Source organism: Miscanthus floridulus, chromosome 7 (genome assembly GCF_019320115.1).
Source record: "Miscanthus floridulus cultivar M001 chromosome 7, ASM1932011v1, whole genome shotgun sequence".
Taxonomy (NCBI): Eukaryota; Viridiplantae; Streptophyta; class Magnoliopsida; order Poales; family Poaceae; genus Miscanthus; species Miscanthus floridulus.
The window spans coordinates 9607816-9627605 of record NC_089586.1 but is presented as its reverse complement, the minus strand read 5'-3'; the positions used below and the strand labels follow the sequence as shown (position 1 = coordinate 9627605).

Below are 19790 nucleotides of genomic sequence, written 5' to 3'. Positions count from 1 at the left end.
AATCTAACACACATGCATACACTAAACATCACATCTGGTCTTGATGCGGTCACATAGAGTAGGCTTCCAATCATAGACCGATATATCTTTTGATCCACCATGTTGCCACTAGCATCACTATCCAAGCATCCACTTGTCCCCATTGGTGTACTAATAGCTTTACTCTCATCCATTTCAAACTTCTTGAGCATGTCCTTGATATACTTGCCTTGACTCACAAATGTATCATTCTTCATTTGCTTGATTTGAAGACCAAGGAAGTAACTAAGCTCTCCAATCATAGACATCTCAAACTCACTTGCCATCATTTTGCCAAACTCCTCACAAAATTCTTGATTTGTTGATTCAAAGATGATATCATCAATATAGATTTGCATTACAAATAAGTCATTTCTAAGCTTCTTGGTGAAGAGAGTGGTGTCAACCTTTCCCATCTTGAACTCCTTAGAGAGTAGGAAATCCCTCAATCTCTCATACCATGCTCTAGGTGCTTGTTTCAATCCATACAAAGCCTTTATCAACTTGTAAACATGGTTGGGTTTCTTTTCATCTTCAAAATCGGGAGGTTGCTCAACATACACAAGCTCATTGATGTACCCATTGAGAAATACACTTTTCACATCCCTTTGATACAACTTGATATTGTGGGCACAAGCATAAGCTAGCAAGATCCTAATTGCTTCCAATCTTGCAATCGGGGCATATGTTTCTCCAAAGTTAAGACCTTCAACTTGAGTGTAACCTTGAGCCACTAATCTTACTTTGTTCCTTATTACTATCCCATCTTGATCTTGCTTGTTCTGAAAGACCCACTTAGTTCCAATCACATTATGATTCTTAGGCCTCTCAACTAAATCCCATACTCGGTTTCTTGTAAAGTTGTTTAGCTCTTCATGCATAGCATTGATCCAATCAACATCCCTCAAAGCTTCATCTTTCTTCTTAGGTTCAATAGATGACACAAATGAGAAGTGCTCACAAAATGAAGCCAATCTTGATCTTGTTTGCACACCTCTTGAAATATCACCAATGATAGTGTCCAATGGATGATCTCTTGCAACATTGGTTGGTTGGAGCACTTGCACTTGATTGCTAGCATTTGATTGACCACTTGGTTGAGATAATGAACTAGCCATTTGTTGATCTTGCACATTGCCATCATTGGTGCTTGCTTGGATTTGATCATGAGAACCACTAGCTTGCACATTTGAGTTAGAGAGCACTTGATTCTTGTCATCCTCAATATCAATCACCTCTCTAGGCCTTAACTCACCAATGTCCATGTTCTTCATTGCATTGACCAATTGAGTGTCTCTTACATCATCTAGATTCTCATCTTCCTCTTGGAAACTATTTATTTCATTAAACTCCACATCATGAACCTCCTCAAGAATACCACTAGCCAAATTCCAAACTCTATAAGCCTTGCTAGTAGTGGAGTAGCCAAGCAAGAAACCTTCATCATATTTCTTTTCAAACTTGCTCAATCTAGTGCCTTTCTTCAATATATAGCATTTACAACCAAAAACCCGGAAGTATGCTATGTTGGGCTTTCTTCCATTCAATAGCTCATAAGGTGTCTTTTTCATCATGGGGTGACAATAGAGTTGGTTGCTATAGTAGCAAGCCGTGTTGATTGCTTTGGCCCAAAATAAATGACTCACATTGTACTCACTCAACATTGATCTTGCCATATCAATCAAGGTTCTATTCTTTCTTTTAACTAGCTCATTTGATTGATGAGTATACTTGGCCGAGAATTGATGTCTAATTTCAAATTCATCATATAACTCATCAATCCTAGTGTTCTTGAATTCACTACTATTATCACTTCTAACTTTCTTGATAGTTGTTTTAAACTCATTGTGAATGCCCTTGACAAATGATTTGAATATTGTAAACACATCACTCTTGTCACCAAGAAAGAACACCCATGTGTATCTAGTGAAATCATCCACAATCACAAATCCATATTTGTTTCCACCAATGCTAGTATATGTGGTTGGTCCAAACAAGTCCATATGCATCAACTCAAATGCCTTGGATGTGCTCATCATGCTCTTCTTGGGATGTGTATTATCAACTTGTTTTCCAGCTTGACATGCACTACATATAGCTTATCCTTTTCAAATGTGACATCTTTCAAGCCTCTAACTAAGTCATGCTTAATCAACTTGTTCAATTGTTTCATTCAAACATGACCAAGTCTTCTATGCCATAACCAATCCATGCTAGACTTAGTGATCAAACATGTTGACAATTGAGCTTCTCTAGCATTGAAATCAACTAAGTATAGATTCTCATATCTAAATTCTTTGAATATCAAGTTAGAGCTATCTACACTTACGATCTCTACATCATCCACACCAAATATGCACTTGAAACTAAGATCACACAATTGAGCTACTAACAATAGGTTGAAGTTCAAGCTCTCTACTAGTAGCACATTGGAAATGCTCAAATAATTGGATATTGTAATCTTACCAAGTCCTTTGACCTTGCCTTTGCCATTATCATCAAATGTGATACTATCAATCCCATTGCTCTTGCTTTCATTGATTGAATTAAATATTCTTGGATCACCGATTATGTGTTGTGTGCATCCACTATCAAGCACCCAATGCCTTTCTCTGGCTTTATAATTTATCTATAAAAGAAGATCAAGTCCTTTTAGGTACCTAAACTTGCTTGGGTCCTTATAGGTTAGTCACTAAGGTCTTTGGTACCCAAATGGCCTTCTTCTTTGGGCCCATAATTGGTGTACCAATGAACTTAGCCTTCACACCATTGGGACCCTTATAAAGCATGTAACAAGAATCAAATTTGATTGAAGATACATTAGGTAGCTTATTCTTGTTAGTCTTGCAATTTTGCTCTATATGCCCAACTTGCTTGCATCTATTGCAAAACCGACCATTGCCCTTCACAAAGCTAGCTTTGGGAGTGACAAAGGTCGCCTTGTCTTTCTTGGAGTTATAGCCTAATCCCTCTTTGTTGAGAGAAAACCTTTGGCTACCCAAGCACTTTAGCAAGCGGGCATCTCCACCATAGGCATTGCCTAAGGCACGAGTGAGCTCATTCACCTCCTTCTTAAGGGTTTCATTTTTCACCATTAGTGATGTATCATTCATAGGAGGAGTGGTAATAGTTTTGCTACAAGAAGTGTTAGTAGGAGCAACAATAATGGGTTCATGAAAAGATTCATCAATAAGATCACATGTTAGTCCCACATCATATGTTACTATCACTTGCTCCTTCTTGGCCTCCTCCTTCTTTACTTGCTCCATGAGAGAGGAGTGAGCTTTTTTAAGCTTAGAGTGAGTTTTGCCAAGCTTCTCATGGGCTTCCATTAGCCTCTCATGAGTGGCACTTAGCTTATCAAAGGAATGCTCAAGAGATTTTAATTTCTTGCACAATTCTTTGCACTTCTTTCTCTTCATCTCATTGCAAGCATGCACTTGCTCATACATGTCCAAGAGCTCCTCCTTGGTGTACTCCTCATCATCATCATCACTCCTACAAGCATCACTTTCACATTCATCATCATTACTCGCATCATATTTTATCTTGGTAGGTTTTGCCATGAGGCACGTCGATGGAGTGTCGAAGATGGAGGGCTTGTTGTTGATGGCGATGCTTGCTAGTACTCTCTTAATAGATTTCTTGTCATCATCACTAGAGCTATCACTATCCAAAGAGCCATCACTATCCCATGTGACCACATAGCCTCCACCCTTCTTCTTCTTTTGGAAGGTTATTCTCTTCTCCTTCTTTTCTTTCTTATCCTCCTTGTGCTTCTTCTTCTCATCTTCATCATTGTCACTATTGTATGGATAATTTGCTACTACATGATCGGGGCTTTTGCAATTGTAGCATCTTCTCACATACTCTTTCTTCTTGGTGTGATCTCTTCTCTTTCTTGCACCATAGCCCTTCTTCTTCATGAATTTTCCCATCTTGCGCACAAAGAGAGTCATAGCTTCATCATCAATATCACTAGGATCATCATCATCACTTGATTCTTTCTTAGACTTGCCCTTGTTCTTTGATGATGATGAGCTAGCCTTGAATGCTATGCTTTTTTCTTCTTGTCTTCTTCTTCCTTCTTGTCATCCTTGTCATCCCCCTCTCTTTCCATACGGTATGTCTCTTGTGTCATAACATCACCTAGTACTTGGTTAGGGGAAATATCCTTCAATCCTCCTCTTATGATGAGCAATCTCAACATCTCAAACCTTGGAGGTAAGCACATCAAGAATCGATGGGAGACATCATCATCCTTGATCTTTTCTCCCAAAGCCTTCAAGTCATTGACAATTACTTATAGCCGATGAAACATCTCTGGAATGCTCTCATCATCCTTCATCTTGAAACTTGTCAACTTGTCCTTAAGGATGTACAACTTGGCACTCTTCACCGCCGGTGTGCCCTCATATGTTTCCTCCAATCTCTTCCACACCTCATTAGCTCTTTCACAATCCTTAATTTGCTCAAACACCTTGGAATCAATGGCATTGTATATGGTGTTGAGAGCCATTGTATTGTATTGCTTGTTGATCTTATCTTGGTTGGTTGGATCATCAGAATCAATGATAGCATAGTCATTCTTGGTCACTTCCCATACTTGATCATTGATTGAACCAAGATACATCCTCATCTTTCTCTTCCAATAGTCATAGCATGCGCCATCAAAGAACGGTGGTTTGCCCCCCACATGGTTGAACACAACTTGAGCCATAATTTGACACCGAGGTTGTTAAGCCTTCAATCAAACAGTGACCACAGCTCCGATACCACTTGAAATGTCCTAATATGGCTAGAGGGGCATGAATAGCCTATTTAAAAATCTACAAATCAACTAGAGCAATTTGATTAGTATGACAAATAGCGTAATGCAAACTTGTTCTAGCTCTACAAGAGTTGCAAGCCACCTATCCAACAATTCTAGTTGCAATGATTACTTAGGCACCCAAACTTGCTATGTAACTACTCACTAAGAGCTCTCAATCTTGCTACTCTAAAGAGCTCAACTAGATGAATATAAATAATAAAGCAAGCTCTTAATTCTAATTACACTAAAGAGCTTGTATCAACTAGTTTGCAAGAATATAAATAAGTGAGTAGGGTGATTATACCGCCGTGTAGGGAATGAACCAATCACAAGATGAAGATTAAGCCAATCACCAGGAGAATGCAAATAACAAGAGACAACCAATTTTTCTCCCAAGGTTCACGTGCTTGCCAACACGCTAGTCCCCGTTGTGTCGACCAACACTTGGTGGTTCGGCGGCTAAGAGGTGTTTCACAAGCCTCATCCACATGATTGGACACCGCAAGAACCTACCCACAAGTGAGGTAACTCAATGACATGAGCAATTTACTAGAGTTACCTTTCGGCACTCCACCAGGGAAGGTACAACTCCCCTCACAATCACTGAAGGCGGCCATGAACAATCACCAACTCATACCGATCCTCCACCGCTGCACCGAGCCGTCTAGGTGGTAGCAACCACCAAGAGTAACAAGCGAAATCCGTAGCGCAACACGAATACCAAGTGCCTCTAGATGCAATCACTCAAGCAATGCACTTGGATTCTCTCCCAATCTCACAATGATGATGGATCAATGATGGAGATGAGTGGGAGGGCTTTGGCTAAGCTCATAAGGTTGCTATGTCAATGAAAAATATGCAAGAGTTAGAGCTTGAGCCGGCCATAGGGCTTTAAATAGAAGCCCCAACAATTAGAGCCGTTGTACCCCTTCACTGGGCACAACGCGGGCTGACCGGACGCTCTGGTCAGAATGACCGGACGCTGGCCCTCAGCGTCCGGTCGCCCGATGGACGTCACGCATCACTAGCTTCAAACGCTATTCGTCATATTTCAACGACTACGAAGCTGATCGGACACTCTGGCAAAACTGACCGGACGCTGGAGCCATGTAACATCCTAATGGGCTAAAGTGGGCCCAATCCAATTTCAGTATGGGCCATGTATGTCGGGACTGGACGTTACATTTGGTATCAGAGCCGACTCTCGAGGTTTCACGGGCACGTGGGGACGACTGCACAGGCATGTTGTGTGTGTGTGCGTGGGCCCATCGTGGACACGGCATGGCATACACATGCACGACACGGGGCCACACAAACATGTTGAAGAGAGGCGGATCCTGGGGTAAATGTCCCGAAAGGGTAAGCTGATCTGGCATTCGACGGGGACGTCGAATCCTTAGGGGGGTGATTGTAACATCCTAATGGGGCAAAGTGGGCCCAATCCAATTTCAGTATGGGCTGGTGTCACTGTAGAAGGGGAATGGCGGTCACTGTAGCACCCTGACTCCGGGCTACTGTTCACCGGTTACTGGTCACTCAAATGGGCTAGCCGATTTCGATGGTACTTTTCACGGGGTACTGTAGCACCGCGAAAACACTGTGCAACCATGTTTAGTACCACCATACTGGAAACTGAGGAATCGCCGGATCGACTTAAATACCAGGGTCAGGGGCGCGTAGTAACCTTTGGTTAACCGTTTTGAACGAAGCGAGGACGAAAGTTCAAGCGGGTTGCTACGTGGGTGGGACCACTCCTCGGAAGAGTAGGCCTGGGCCATGTATGTCGGGACTGGACGTTACAAGCAACAGCGTCCGGTCGAGTACAGTAAGGGTCCAAATCCATTTTTCTTCGATCGGACGCGTCGAGTCCACCTCGACCGGACACAGCCCAGCATCCGGTGGTATACCCTAGCTACTGTACCGCCAAGTCAGCGCGACCGGACGCAGGCAGTCAGCGTTCGGTGTATTTAGATCCAGCGTCCGGACACTAGATCGACGCTGGCATCTCCTCTGTCTTCTTCACCCTTGCTCAAATGTGCTAACCACCAAGTGTATCACCTTGTGCCCATGTGTTAGCATATTTTCATAAATGTTTTCAAGGGTGTTAGCACTCCACTAGATCCTAAATGCATATGCAATGAATTAGAGCATCTAGTGTCACTTTGATAACCGCATTTCGATACGAGTTTCACTCCTCTTAATAGTACGTCTATCTATCTTAAATGTGATCACACTCACTAAGTGTCTTGATCACTAAAACAAAATGGCTCATACATTTTATACCTTTGCCTTGAGCCTTTTGTTTTTCTCTTTCTTCTTTTCCAAGTTTAAGCATTTGACCATCACTATCACCATTGTCATGATCTTCGTCATTGCTTCATCACTTGGAGTAGTGCTACCTATCTCATAATCACTTTGATAAACTAGGTTAGCACTTAGGGTTTCATCAATTATCCAAAACCAAACTAGAGCTTTCACCCGGTGGGGGCAGAATTTCCGGTACCCACCCAAAAAAATCCCCTCGCAGTGCACGCGAGCCTGGTGACTGTGTCGGCTGCGGTGTGCCTCTGGTGCCGCCGGCCTGATGATCTGTCCCGGTTCACTCGGCCCTTCGGGGTATGTGTCAGGGTTCGGAGGTTTTCTCGACCAGGGTCATACGGTCCCTTCCTATGACAATGCCGTGAGAGCGATTCTTCCCTCACCGGTCGAGTTTTTTTACGACATCCACTCTCCTTGAGGAGATGGTAGTCCAGCGCTCTTCCCAAGTGCAATGGACACCGCTAACCTAGGCCATGACTCTTGTTGATCAGCCATAGACCCCGTCCAGGTAAGTATGGATCAAGGTCGCACTCGTGGTTTGTTTTGTAGGTCCTCCTAAGTGCAAGCATTGTTAAGGTACCGATACAGTACTAAACCAATCGATGTTTAATTTGTGTTGTTAAGGTCCGCTGTTGTTAGCACGTTGGGCTCGGGAGCAGGCCCTTCGATCGCAAACCTGGCCCAAATGAGAATAGTTGTGCCCCAAGGCCCAATCTGTCAACTTGTGGGCCAGCTCGGTGAGATCATTTGCCATGCATACCGCATACTGTGATCTGTGATGCATGCCAACCGTGCTCAACCAATGAGGATTGGTATGTATTTATGTTACATCAAGTGACAATTTTACAGAAATAATTACAAGATTATAATCGTAATTACAACTAATAATCAGCTACTAAACATGTAACAATCACCAATCAACAGTAACTGGCCATTGCCGAGTACCACAGCTTCCATGGTTAACATCGCCCGGAATTTTAACCGGTGGCTACAAGGTTGAGATTGATGTGTGATTTTTGTAACATCTGATGCTTGGTAGCAGGTTTGGTGGCGGGATGAGCCGAACCTCAAGGGCACCAAGAGCAAACCTTCTCATGGACAAAGTGAAAATCCACTTTAATATATTTGGTGCGAGCATGAAACATAGGATTAAAACTCAGCATTTGGCTTATAAGTCATGGCTGAAAGTACTGTTGGCTGATTTGGTGTGAGAAAAATACTATTTGTTGGCTGAAAAAGTACGGCTTATAAACTAAACAAACACAAACGAACAGGTGCAGATATGTGGCAGCAAGATTATCGCACCACAGAACAGGAACACGAGGCTAAAAGATGTGCAGTTTTTTGGGAGTAGATTCAACCCAAACAACTTGAGTTGTGCCATTCGTGATGGCCTTATACGTTCGCGAAAAACTTGTCATAGTACAAATACACACTCTCTCCCCATTGTCATAGTAGAAGTACACTTTCTCTCCCCCAAAACGGCTAGGAAACAGTGTCTCTGTGCACCAGCGATCATAGTACTCCAAAATGACCAAGAAATATACACTCTCTCCCAAAATGGCTAGGATACACTCTCCAACAATGGCCAGGAAAACATTGTCTCGCCCTGGTCCAACCCACAAATAAACCGTGTGGTTAGTAGGAAGAAAAATACTTTTCTTTTCATTTAAAATATCAAATATTTATTTAGCTTAACAATTTCGAAAGGATAATTAAGAAGAAAATAATTATAATTATCTTCTCTAAACATTTAGCTTAATAATTGGCAGGGGCGTGCGAACGCGTACCCCCTCTTCCACAAATTATGCCGTCCACTCTCCTACTTGAGGAACCATAGACCCCGTCCAGGTAAGTATGGATCAAGGTTGCACTCGTGACTTGTTTTGTAGCTCCTCCTAGCCATAAGCATGGTTAGAGTTATGTGATAGCACCGTCCTTTGTAACGATCAAGACTGGTAAGTCCATCAGTCCAAACAGTTATCCATGTACCAGTAGAAGATTCCGTAGCTACTGCAGCCCCTGCTTCTTCAGGCGGAACTAAAAATGGCAATGGGTAAATCACCATCAGGTATGGACTCCCCAGACCCATCCCTGCGATAACAATTTGAGACCACGGGTATCCCCGTACCTAGCTGCGGGTGGGAGAATTTCCCTAGATCCAAGGGTAAATTATACCCGGCGGGTCACCCGGACCCGCCAATAGTTCTTTTGTAGGCACATAAAAATCAGCAATTCAACAGCAACCATCACTCCCAGAACACAAAAATTTAGACAAATAGTAGCTTAATAATTTCTACTACAACCACCAGTCACATAGCACCATAATAATTCATGATCCATACACATTAGTACTTAGTAGGTAGTAGAGAGTAGTACTTCGCTAGCAGTAGCCACTAGCACTTAAGACATTACAGTTTGCAAGTTCCATCCAGGAGCACCAGCGGCTCATTCGGATCTTGCAGCTTCAGAGTGTGGACGGCGTCGACGAGCTCGGGATCCGGCGGCTTGGGTAGGTGGTCAGCGTCCTCCTCGATGTCCCTTCGAAATGGGACGGCCACGGTTGATGCTGGTTAGTGAGGGGATGCGAATCGAAGCTGCAAAGCAAAATCGTATGAAAGGAAAGGTCAAGAAGCAAGATTGTCACCGTCCGTTGACGCTGCCGTGCTCGGTCGCTGGCATGGCGTCGGCCGCCCCCCACGGGTAAACAGGTATGGGTGAAGGTTTTGCTCCGTTCATGTACCTAGTGGTTTTAGTCCATATTGGTACCTAATGAAGTAAATGGTTCCGTTTGCTTCGCTGAAAAAATAAGCTAAAATACTGTTTTAGTTGAAAAAATAAGCTAAAAAACACACATTAGAAGAGAAGCTAACAGAGCCGATACCGGTGGGTCGTGGGTCCCCATTGCTATTTTTAGGCGGAACCCCAGGCTGAGGAGAATACTAAATTGATGGCTGTTAATCTCTGGTCGACTGGTCCTGCCCGCGTGCTGTTAAGGTCTGCTGCTGTTAGTTAGCCCGTTGGGCTCGGGAGCAGGCCCTTGGCCTTCGGTTGTCCGCAAATATGGACCAAGTGAGAATAGTGTACCCCAAGGCCCAAGCCATCAAGGGTTTCTCCTCCACTATCCAAGAGGCGGGAGTACACGACGGCCTCGTTCGGCTTACCCCATATCCGGCTTGTTCGGCTTCTTTTTTCAGCCGAAACAGTGTTTTTCTCTCACAACATTTCAGCCAGAACCGTGTTTTTCAGCCAAGATTCAGCAAGCCAAACGGGGCCTGCACGGCTATGAAGTTCTGGCCAATGCTTACTGCCCTCCTTTTCTTTTCTTCACTTTGTTGTTTTCAGACTTGGGCCTTGTTTAGATTGGGGTTAGGAATCAGTATTTGGCACTGTAGCACTTTCGTTTGTATTTGACAATTATTGTCCAATCATGGCCTAACTAGGCTCAAAAGATTCGTCTCGTAATTTACAATCAAACTGTGTAATTAGTTATTTTTTATCTACATTTAATACTCCATGCATGTGTCCAAAGGTTTGATGTGATGGAGAGAGAGTGAAAAAACTTGCAATCTAAACAAGGCCTTGGTAGGAAACCATGTAGATAGTTTGACAAGGTAAGAGAAGGTTATTGGGGAGCATTGCTTGTTAGATAGTTTTCAATTTTGTTATCAGATTTGCAAGACACATCCAAGGAGAGAATGTAGATAGATTATAATTATAAATAAAACATTATTAGTTATCAGATAGTTTTAAGATTTAAAAACTCATCCAAGGAGCAGAACCGTACTGAATCAAGAATTACTATTGTTGCTTACCTAAATCTGTTAACAGTAGTTATGAATCTGCTTATTAAAAATAGAGAATAGTATGCAAGGCTGGTAATCCATTTCATCAGAATGTATATATCTTAATATGTCTAACATTATCGTGGGCGCGGCGAATGAAGTCCATCAGCCATGCATTAAAACTAATTAAGAGGAGGATGCACTAAAACTAGAGAAAATTGACCTAAAGTATATATTGCTAAAATGACTGACTAGAGCGCAAACTCTAAAAAAAACTAATTAAGTGGAGGATGCACTAAAACTAGAGAAAATTGACCTAAAGTATATTGCAAAAATGATAGTCTAGAGTGCAAACTCTCAAAAAAATTAGACCATTTCTCGATTTGTGCGTGTCATCCTCTCTCAAAAAAAAATTTGGGCCATTTCTCAATTTGTGTGTGTCATCTTTGCACAGGGTCCATGCTAATCTTCTCTGTATCGTTCTAATTTTATCAGATGTCTCCAAAGAGAAAGAGTAAGGATGGGCATTCCAGCTTATAACCAAAGCTTTCTGGCTTTGCGCTAGCGAGGTGGCACTGATTAAGCATTGAGGTGGCACTAATTAAGCATTGTTAGTTGCCTTACCGCAGTGTTGCTCCACAATTCAATATCAACGGACCTTAGAGCCGCGTGTGGGCTGCTTGCTTTCCACGGCTCATTTAGTTGGGAGCTCGATATGGGCCCCTCTTTCCTTTTTTTTTTTTTAATCTGTACGGGATTGGGAGGAAGAAGAGATTGACTTCGGGGCAGATAGTACTACTCTGTCTCCCCTAAAATGACGAGAAGTTTCGGATTCTCGCCAAAACACGAACTACGTGCAGCAATATCAATTCTCTATATTTTTTTCAGAAATAAGCAGAGAGAGAGAAAACAAGGTTACGGGAATAATTGCAGTCAGTATCTCTAGACAGTCCACCATGCCTAGCTGCCTACTTTCTATAAATTTCTATATATTGTAAAAAAAAACATTTCGTTATGCTTTATGGACATTTAGAAATAGTAAAGCCATAGAAGTTGCATTCTGTAAAAATCCTATCCATGGTTACAAAGCTAGGGTCGTGACCAATGAGGGCCAATACAACCCGTGGGCACACAGATTCTGGACATCGATTATGAAGGGTAAAAAAACACACGGCAATTCCTGCACCGATGACCAATCTAATCAGTGAACAGTGTGTAAACAAGCAATATGCCGGAACCAAGTCTTCTCTGGAGACCAACACAAGTCACCAGCAGGCACTACAAAATTCAAACCATTCCCCCGCAAAATGTGCTCTCCAAGACTAATATGAACCTGTGAAGCAGATCGATACCGAAGCCACAAACTACATGGCTTTGACCTTGCACCTACATTCTCTTCGAGGCTTCCACGACACGAGAAACCTAGGTGATGTACCTTTCTTGTTGCTCCTGCAGCAGGCGAGCCGAGGATTTGGCATCCAAATAGAGCCCACTAACTTCCTCGAGATCAGCCTGATAAAGATCATATATAAGCTCAGAGATCATAAGCTTGCGAGAACAAGAATCAGCTAGGAATGAAAGCTCGGTACATATACCTTGCAGATCTTTTCTCTTCCATTAGTCTTTGCAACCACGCTGGCAGGTGATAGCAACTGAATAGCATGTCTGCAAAGAGAATAAGATCTGTTACCATCATTTCTTACTAGTTATGGAGGGGGAGGGAAGGAGAGATCGGCTTGCAATATCGAACACTACAGTGAGATCTATTCTAAGAGTAACGCAAACCATTACATGTCATAGATCAGGTAAACGAGATACATGCCTAACCTCCAAGGGCTTGCGTCTTTTGAACTCATATTTGAAAACTAATCCATCAAATGCGTGGAAAATACCAAAGAATACAAAAATCTAACCTCAAAGATGTCTGCTGTCCGATCTCGCCTAAACAAGCAAGACTTTCTTCATCGATATCAATCTCTTCCACTTGTGCTCGGATAGCCAATATCTGTAAAGGGCAACAAACAAAGGTTAGCGAAAATTCTGGACAGGAAAAAAACAGATAGAAATCACGCCCAAAATAAGTAAGAACCTGTATCATCTCAGTAGGGCCATATGTTTCTGTCCGAATAATCACCAACCTATCTAGAAGATCCACTGGTATACCATGTGGACTTGTCATATCAGTTCCTCTGGATAAAATCATTACAAGATTCATTAATCAAGTAATTAATAAATCAAGGTGCAACTTAGTAGACAAGTACGGATTTATGCTGGGTATTGAAGTTAGCTGTGGAGTACTCTTGCAAATAAACTGCTTACCTTACATTACATATTCCCCTATTCGTAGCAAGTATCACAATTGGTGACAATGGGCTCTCCAATGCACGGTTAAGATAAGAAAAACATTCAATATCCAACATGTGGACCTGAAAAAAGATATTTGATTAATTGATTTCGAATAACCAGAAGACAGCCAGACACAATCAAGTTCAACAGTTGTGGCACTGCACCATTAGGCGGATAAAATATGTTTAGCAATCAGCAAAATCAAATGCGCTTTCTACTTATTATTTTTTGTGAGGACAAGACAGGTGGATTTTTCAATCACAAGTACAATAAAATAATACCTCATCAATGAACAAAACACCAGGTACAAGCTCTGCAATTCCTTCATCAATATATCTGTTTACCACCTGTCATCATATAAAATTAAAAATCAGCTGAAAATTCGATACTGCCTAAAAACTAAAAAAAATGTTAGTCAAAAAAAGAAGAAGAAAACCTTATTAATTTCTTGGCGTAGCTTTTCGGTGATTTCAGTCTTTCGTGGTTTCATCATCTGGCCCATAAGGGACAAAATATCTTGGCCACCTTGTGGCTGAGCATTTGCTGCATCAAGGTCATGAAGCGTGACATCCTGCATAAAATGATGAGAAGATTATTTCCTCTTCAGAACAAGAGCATAGAATACATGAAGCCTCCATGTTGAGATGCAAACACAAGCATTAATTTTTATTAAAAATTGCATTAAGAAAAATATCCTCCTTGTGATAATAAACAATCAGGTAATCTAAAAGCAAACTTTCAACTGTTTATTCACTATGTAACAGTAGCAGAAGCAGCAATGATAGAACCAAGTTAATCAGCTCTAAGAGATTCTTGTTGAAAGGACTTGGGCTCATGGCCGATGGTGATGCACATAACCATTGTTTGTTATCCATGTAGATATTACTCTACCAAGGAAGCAACAGTCACTAGCATTGCCCTATAACTTTTCAATATTTGTTGTTCTGGAAATCTGGTGTGCCCATCTTATACTACCTCCCAACTAGCTGATTTGTAAACCACAAAAGCAGCTTCCATTATAGCAGAAAAAGATGAACAAGGTGGCCAGCAATTTTGCAGGGAAAGTACAAGAAACTTTTTGTAGCTAAAATTGATTGTAGCAAGCTATCATCAACATATCAACTTGCAATACTGTATTCTTATAACTTTTCACCAACATATTGTGAAGGAAATTAGTCAACAATTTGTGATAGAAATTATCGGTCAAAGTTGCATCTTGAGGAGTATACTGTTCCAATAATGGAAAGATTTGTTTCAATCATGATAACATTCACTAACGAAGGGTACTGCGTGAAAAAGATCACTGCAGAAAATAATGAAATGTTATGATTAAGATAGCATCAGAATGATACCTGCACTATTTCCTTTTTCTTATGGACTTCACCTTTGGGGATAGGAACATACTCTTCAGCTTCAAGATCATATTCTGTAGCAAAAGAATCACATCTACCAACTCTTTTCACTGCTCCACTATTTGCTTCGATGTATATAACATCACCCACTGCCACCTATATCCATATGCAGACAATGAGTAACCTAAAGCAACAAATGAAGATAGCAGAATAGATACAGTAACCCAAAAAGCAAATATAGTGCATCTTCTCAATGTTTAAGGAGCTACTCAGCACCAGGACATCTGACAGTGAGTTAGCATAAAATTTTCCCAGAGTAAATTATCAATAGACCTAGAAGATTTAAAATGTTTGTCAAGACATTATTTCGAGTACGAAACAATTAGACTGCCTATTGTTATTGAAGAGTAAAAACTTAATCCAAAAGTCCACCACCAGCAGGATAGGTAAGGAAGCAGGAAGTTACCTTTTCCTTGATCAAAGCATCATAAATTGAGGGATCTAACTTCAGTTGCTTAGTCCCTTTAACAGTCTTTAGGCCAATGATTACATGGCTAATGCTTTTCGCATATCCACCAGTTGTGCTCTCAGCCTCTTCTGGGGAAAGTTCAGTAACCTAGGAACAGAGCAACATTGGTAAATCTATTATAGAAGCAAGAAGTGAACATCAGCTATCAAAGCGATTATGGAAACTGTTGATAAATTAAGGAAACCACTAATCTAATTATAGCCTAGTATCCATTTAACGTTTAACTTGGGTATGGGCATATATGCATTGCTTACCTCTCCTTCGTAGACCTCTTTGTTTTCCTTTATACGCAAACCTATAGCTCTACGGAAATTCTCCATCAGCACCTCAGTTTTCTTGACCTCTGAGGAGTACACTTCTGATCCTACCATAGGACAGAAAGGGACCTGTATTGTAGTGACAGGGGAAGGAAACATTAGATTACGACATAAGCTCTACAGTAAATTCAGCAAGCATTACACCTTAGCAACATCAATTACGTTTACAGACAAACTAATTCAGCTAGTTGAACACAAAACATAAACCACGCAGCTAAAATGGCATTAATTAAGTATGCTAAAATACCTCAAGATCCCTATGAACTAGCTAAACAGTTTTTTTGTTGTGCCCATCCAGAGCTTCTTGTTCACCAAATAGGGCAATAATCTATAATAAACAGGGTAATTAACTGAAGACAGCCCACAGTTATCAGAACCTATCCTCATCTCCACAACCATGGTCCAATACAGGAATTGAGTAGACGAAAATCTGGTACAGTCAGTCATCAATATAGAAAACTAGTAGATTAAATTTGGCCCTCTTTCTTACAAATGTGCAGACCACAATCCATATATTGTTACAGTGGCAGGATATTGGTATGGGACATTATGACCCACAACAAAGCCAAAGGGGAAGTAATAAACCCTAGCTTTACCACCACAATGAACAGCTGATATGTGTGAAACAAAGGAGCAACTGGGCGCACGGACCTTGCTGCCGAGCTCCTGCGCTATGCCGAGCGCTAGCGCCGTCTTGCCCGTGGCGGGCGGGCCCGCAAGGAGCAGCGCGCGGCCGGCCATCTTCTTCTGGCGAATCATGTCGACCGACAGCCCGGCCGCCTCGCGCGCCGCCGCCTGGCCCACGAACCCCGCCGCCAACGGAATCGCCATCCCATTGGCCTGCTCCGCTCCCACAATAAGAAAACCAGGAAAAAAAAACAGTGAGGAGTACGCAAACACACAGAAGAGCTAAAACCCTAGAAAACCCAGAGGGGGAAGGAGGAGGAGCGGGCAGCTACGTCGAGGCCGAGGCCCTTGATGTGGGTGTGGGTGGCGATGCGCTCCTTCTTCGAGGTCGACTGCACCTCCTCGATCCTCATCGCCGCTACCGCCCCTCGCCGCCGCCGCCGGTTATGCGCTCTCTGTTTTCTCTAGAGCTGCTCCCCCGCCGCAACAAATTGAGCTGGGAGCGGAAGCGGGGACGGGGACGCCGCTGCGACTGGTCTCTTGTGGAAGATGTGCTGCCGCCTCGAGTGGGAGCAGAGGGGTGTCCGGCTGGGCCGCCTTGGGCTGTTATAAGGCCGTGGGAGAGCTATGGTTGGGCCTTTCCGCATATTTTTAGTTTGCTCGGTTATTTCGGTTATCCGACAACTAAAACCGAGATTATTTTTCTCATATTAACAAAGCCAACCATTTATCTAGGGTGCATTTTCTATACTCCCAGGAGCAGTTACTCCCGCGTGCAAATACACAGGGTCCTTCCAGCCAATCCAGCGGACGTACAGGTTAGTGGATATCTGGAAGATCCAATTAGGCATGCCGCATGCATGTAACAAATTTAATTAATAAATAATATAATATAATATAATATATGCGGCTGTACAGTCGCCGTGATTCTCGCTGTCCGTGATTCACCTATCTGTATTACTATAAGCTTGCTCGTGTATGAGTATGAGTACTACTACATACTAATTGGTCAGCAATATATGTGTTATCTAACATAAGGAGTACCTGTATATACTTTTTAGAATGGAGTGTCGTACATACTTTTTAGAATAGTATTTATACATACTTTTTTAATACTTTTATAATAGTATTTATACATACTTTTTAAAATGGAGTATTTGTACATACTTATTAGAATAGAGTATTTATACATATTTTTTGGAATGGAGTATGCAGACATATGCCATAGTATAAGTGCATACTTTGCACCACACGATCGGAGTATATGTGCATACATTCCGTATGGAGGTATACAAAACAACGATTATGTATTCATACTATTTTGAGAATAAAATATACGTGCATACTTTTTTGAGAAGGGAGTATGTATATATACTTTTCTCGGCAAAAATTACACCAATGTAATACTCACATGCTGAAATCGAATCATCAGTAATAAAAATCCAAAGATAATTGAATCAGCTCACTGCCAATGCCTGCACCCTATCCGCATGGAGCAGCCGGTGGGCACAACAACTCATGCGCGCAGGATTGCACGAACCAAATCCCACGACGACGCGCGGGCAATGGATGCGGATTGGAGCAGCTTCACGCAGACGGAGGGTCGGGGTCGCCGCCGTCAACACAGCCGGGAGGGTCCGTGCCACCACCGGATCAGTCGTTGATGCGAGGAGGAAGGAGGCGCCATTGAAGCACCTTCACGGCCACCGTCCGCACGATCCAGATCCGCCGCGCTAGGGGTGGCGGGGGAGGGGGCTCGCCGCTGCCGGGGGGCCGCGGAGCCCGATGGCCTGGCCGCGCCACCGTCGGCATCGCACAGCGCGCTGGCTAGATGAGGACGAAAATGCAGTCAGCGATGATTTGTTCCTACGTTTGTACTCGACCCTGTTAGAATCATAAAGTACCTCTGTTAAGTAGATCAGGGGTAAGCCTTTTGAATGCCGGTGTTGAGGGAGCTCGGCGCGGTGGAGAGGAGGTGAGGTGTAGTGGCCCGGTGGTGACACTGCAAGGGGCGATGCAGAGGTGACGGCGGAGTCGGTGGGGCTTCCCGTCGTTGGCAGCACTCTTCTTTAGATCGGGTTAGGTTTTCTCTGTGGGTGGATCACTGCGGCTCCGTTCAACCTCGTAGTTAGAGCCGTGAACCCCACCTATCTTTATAGTACTGTGCGACAGGAGGCCACCAACCGTATTAGGGTTGAGCGCCCCCGATCAGGACGCAGATCCAAGGGCCCAATAGGCCATTGGGCCTATTGGTGGAGATCAACTAACATTCTCCCCCTTGATCTCACTACCATCTTTCAATTTCATATCATTTACTTTTGTTCATTCCATTACAGATTAGTGCATAGAGCATGCTTCATCGTCACGGTCAATTGCCGATAGATTTATCAACTACTACACACCATTCTTGTAACAGAACCGACCAATTATACAAAATTAAGTAAGAAAATCATCCACCAGAGCAGACGATTTAGCAAACTTAAGCCCGTATAACCCGGTAGTCCGTGAAATCACGAAGGATTTCAAACCAACTCACATACCAGCCAAGATCGTAATAAGTTTAGCGGTCACCATCATATATTACATAAAAGTTTGCATCATAGATACATCAGAGTTTAAACATAGTTATTACAAAATGAGTTCAAATAGAAGTAGCGGAAGCCATTTGTTCAAAACCACACACACTCACACGGAGTTCAAATACAGTGCCAGCTAATGATCATCTCCAACAAAAACATCAGACGAGACGTAAGGAATGACCATGCCCATGGTCCTAAGCATCACCCATCGCAGGATAAAGGCAGTTGATACAGTAGCCGTAATACATCTACCCATCTGCAATAAGTGGAAATAAAACCCTGAGTACGAGAAGGTACTCAGCTAGACTTACCCGACATAACCGAAAATAAGTGACACCAAGGATTATAAAGGGCTTTATAGTAGGGTAGCTGACTCATTTGCAAAAAGAAGCATTTTTAGCATTTCAAGAACCTTTCCAAAAGCATTATTGTCAAGTTAATTATTATTAACCTATCGACTAGATTTACACCTATACTAGAGCAAACATGTGATTAAGCAAATAATGATAACCCATGATCATCAACAACTTCCATAATGTCATATTCATTATAACTATCCAAGTGTTCCATTAATATTACTACGATGAAGTAACTCAAGTCAAGTGCTCACTATCCAGGAGCGATGGCGATTCGAATTGATTCCTAACCAGCTGATAATTTATTCTTTACACAAACCTCACTCACCCGCTAAAGTGAGGTATCGGTCACCGAGTCAACTATCCAGGAATCTCGAGTTTGCCAGGAACCACATGTACCCGGGGGCCGATCGACTGCACTTTGGTCTTATCATCTCGCCCCCATGTCCTACCACACCTGCTCCGGCACAGTACGCTGCGGGCAATGTACTCGGCCCAAATAATCTCCCAGTTTCGCGGTCGAAAGGTACTTTATTCGGCCAGCTAAATGTAAGGCATGCGTTCAACATGACCTGAGGCCCAACAACGGTCGGTCCTTAATCGACACAGACGGAAAAGCACTACAGTCCAAAACTCTGTAAGTCTCCGTCCGGTCTCAACTTCATTTAACACTTAGTTATACCATGACTACATAGTTATCCAAGCAGATCCAGGTAACCACCTATAGCTCGTAGGTGACAGGAAATCAC

General features: G+C 42.6%; 1 protein-coding gene, 1 non-coding gene and 1 pseudogene across 2 annotated transcripts; all 3 read right to left on the bottom strand.

The window, feature by feature from the left end:
- Positions 1 to 7540: 7540 nt before the first annotated feature.
- On the bottom strand, positions 7541 to 7666 carry LOC136468148 (U1 spliceosomal RNA; annotated as a pseudogene).
- Positions 7667 to 11343: 3677 nt separating this feature from the next.
- On the bottom strand, positions 11344 to 11446 carry LOC136468341 (U6 spliceosomal RNA). Its single transcript, XR_010761844.1, has one exon. It is a non-coding gene; the product is annotated as a U6 spliceosomal RNA (small nuclear RNA).
- A 528-nt stretch (positions 11447 to 11974) lies between these two features.
- Positions 11975 to 16620, bottom strand: LOC136462518 (ruvB-like protein 1). Its single transcript, XM_066461616.1, has 12 exons — positions 16439 to 16620; positions 16131 to 16319; positions 15417 to 15548; positions 15100 to 15249; positions 14634 to 14789; positions 13718 to 13852; positions 13563 to 13628; positions 13255 to 13361; positions 13025 to 13124; positions 12849 to 12940; positions 12531 to 12600; positions 11975 to 12447 (listed from the first exon to the last, which is right to left on the bottom strand). Exons 1-12 carry the CDS (start codon positions 16517 to 16519, stop codon positions 12358 to 12360), a joined length of 1368 nt encoding a protein of 455 aa, XP_066317713.1. The 5' UTR covers positions 16520 to 16620; the 3' UTR covers positions 11975 to 12357.
- Between the last annotated feature and the right edge of the window lie 3170 nt (positions 16621 to 19790).

Coding starts and splice junctions, on each gene's coding strand:
- LOC136462518 (XM_066461616.1), bottom strand. CDS start 16,519: ATGAGGATCGAGGAGGTGCAGTCGACCTCGAAGAAGGAGCGCATCGCC. Junction 12,601..12,848: donor GGACAGCAGACATCTTTGAG/GTTAGATTTTTG, acceptor TTCTCTTTGCAG/ACATGCTATTCAGTTGCTAT. Junction 12,448..12,530: donor GAAGAGAAAAGATCTGCAAG/GTATATGTACCG, acceptor GATCTTTATCAG/GCTGATCTCGAGGAAGTTAG.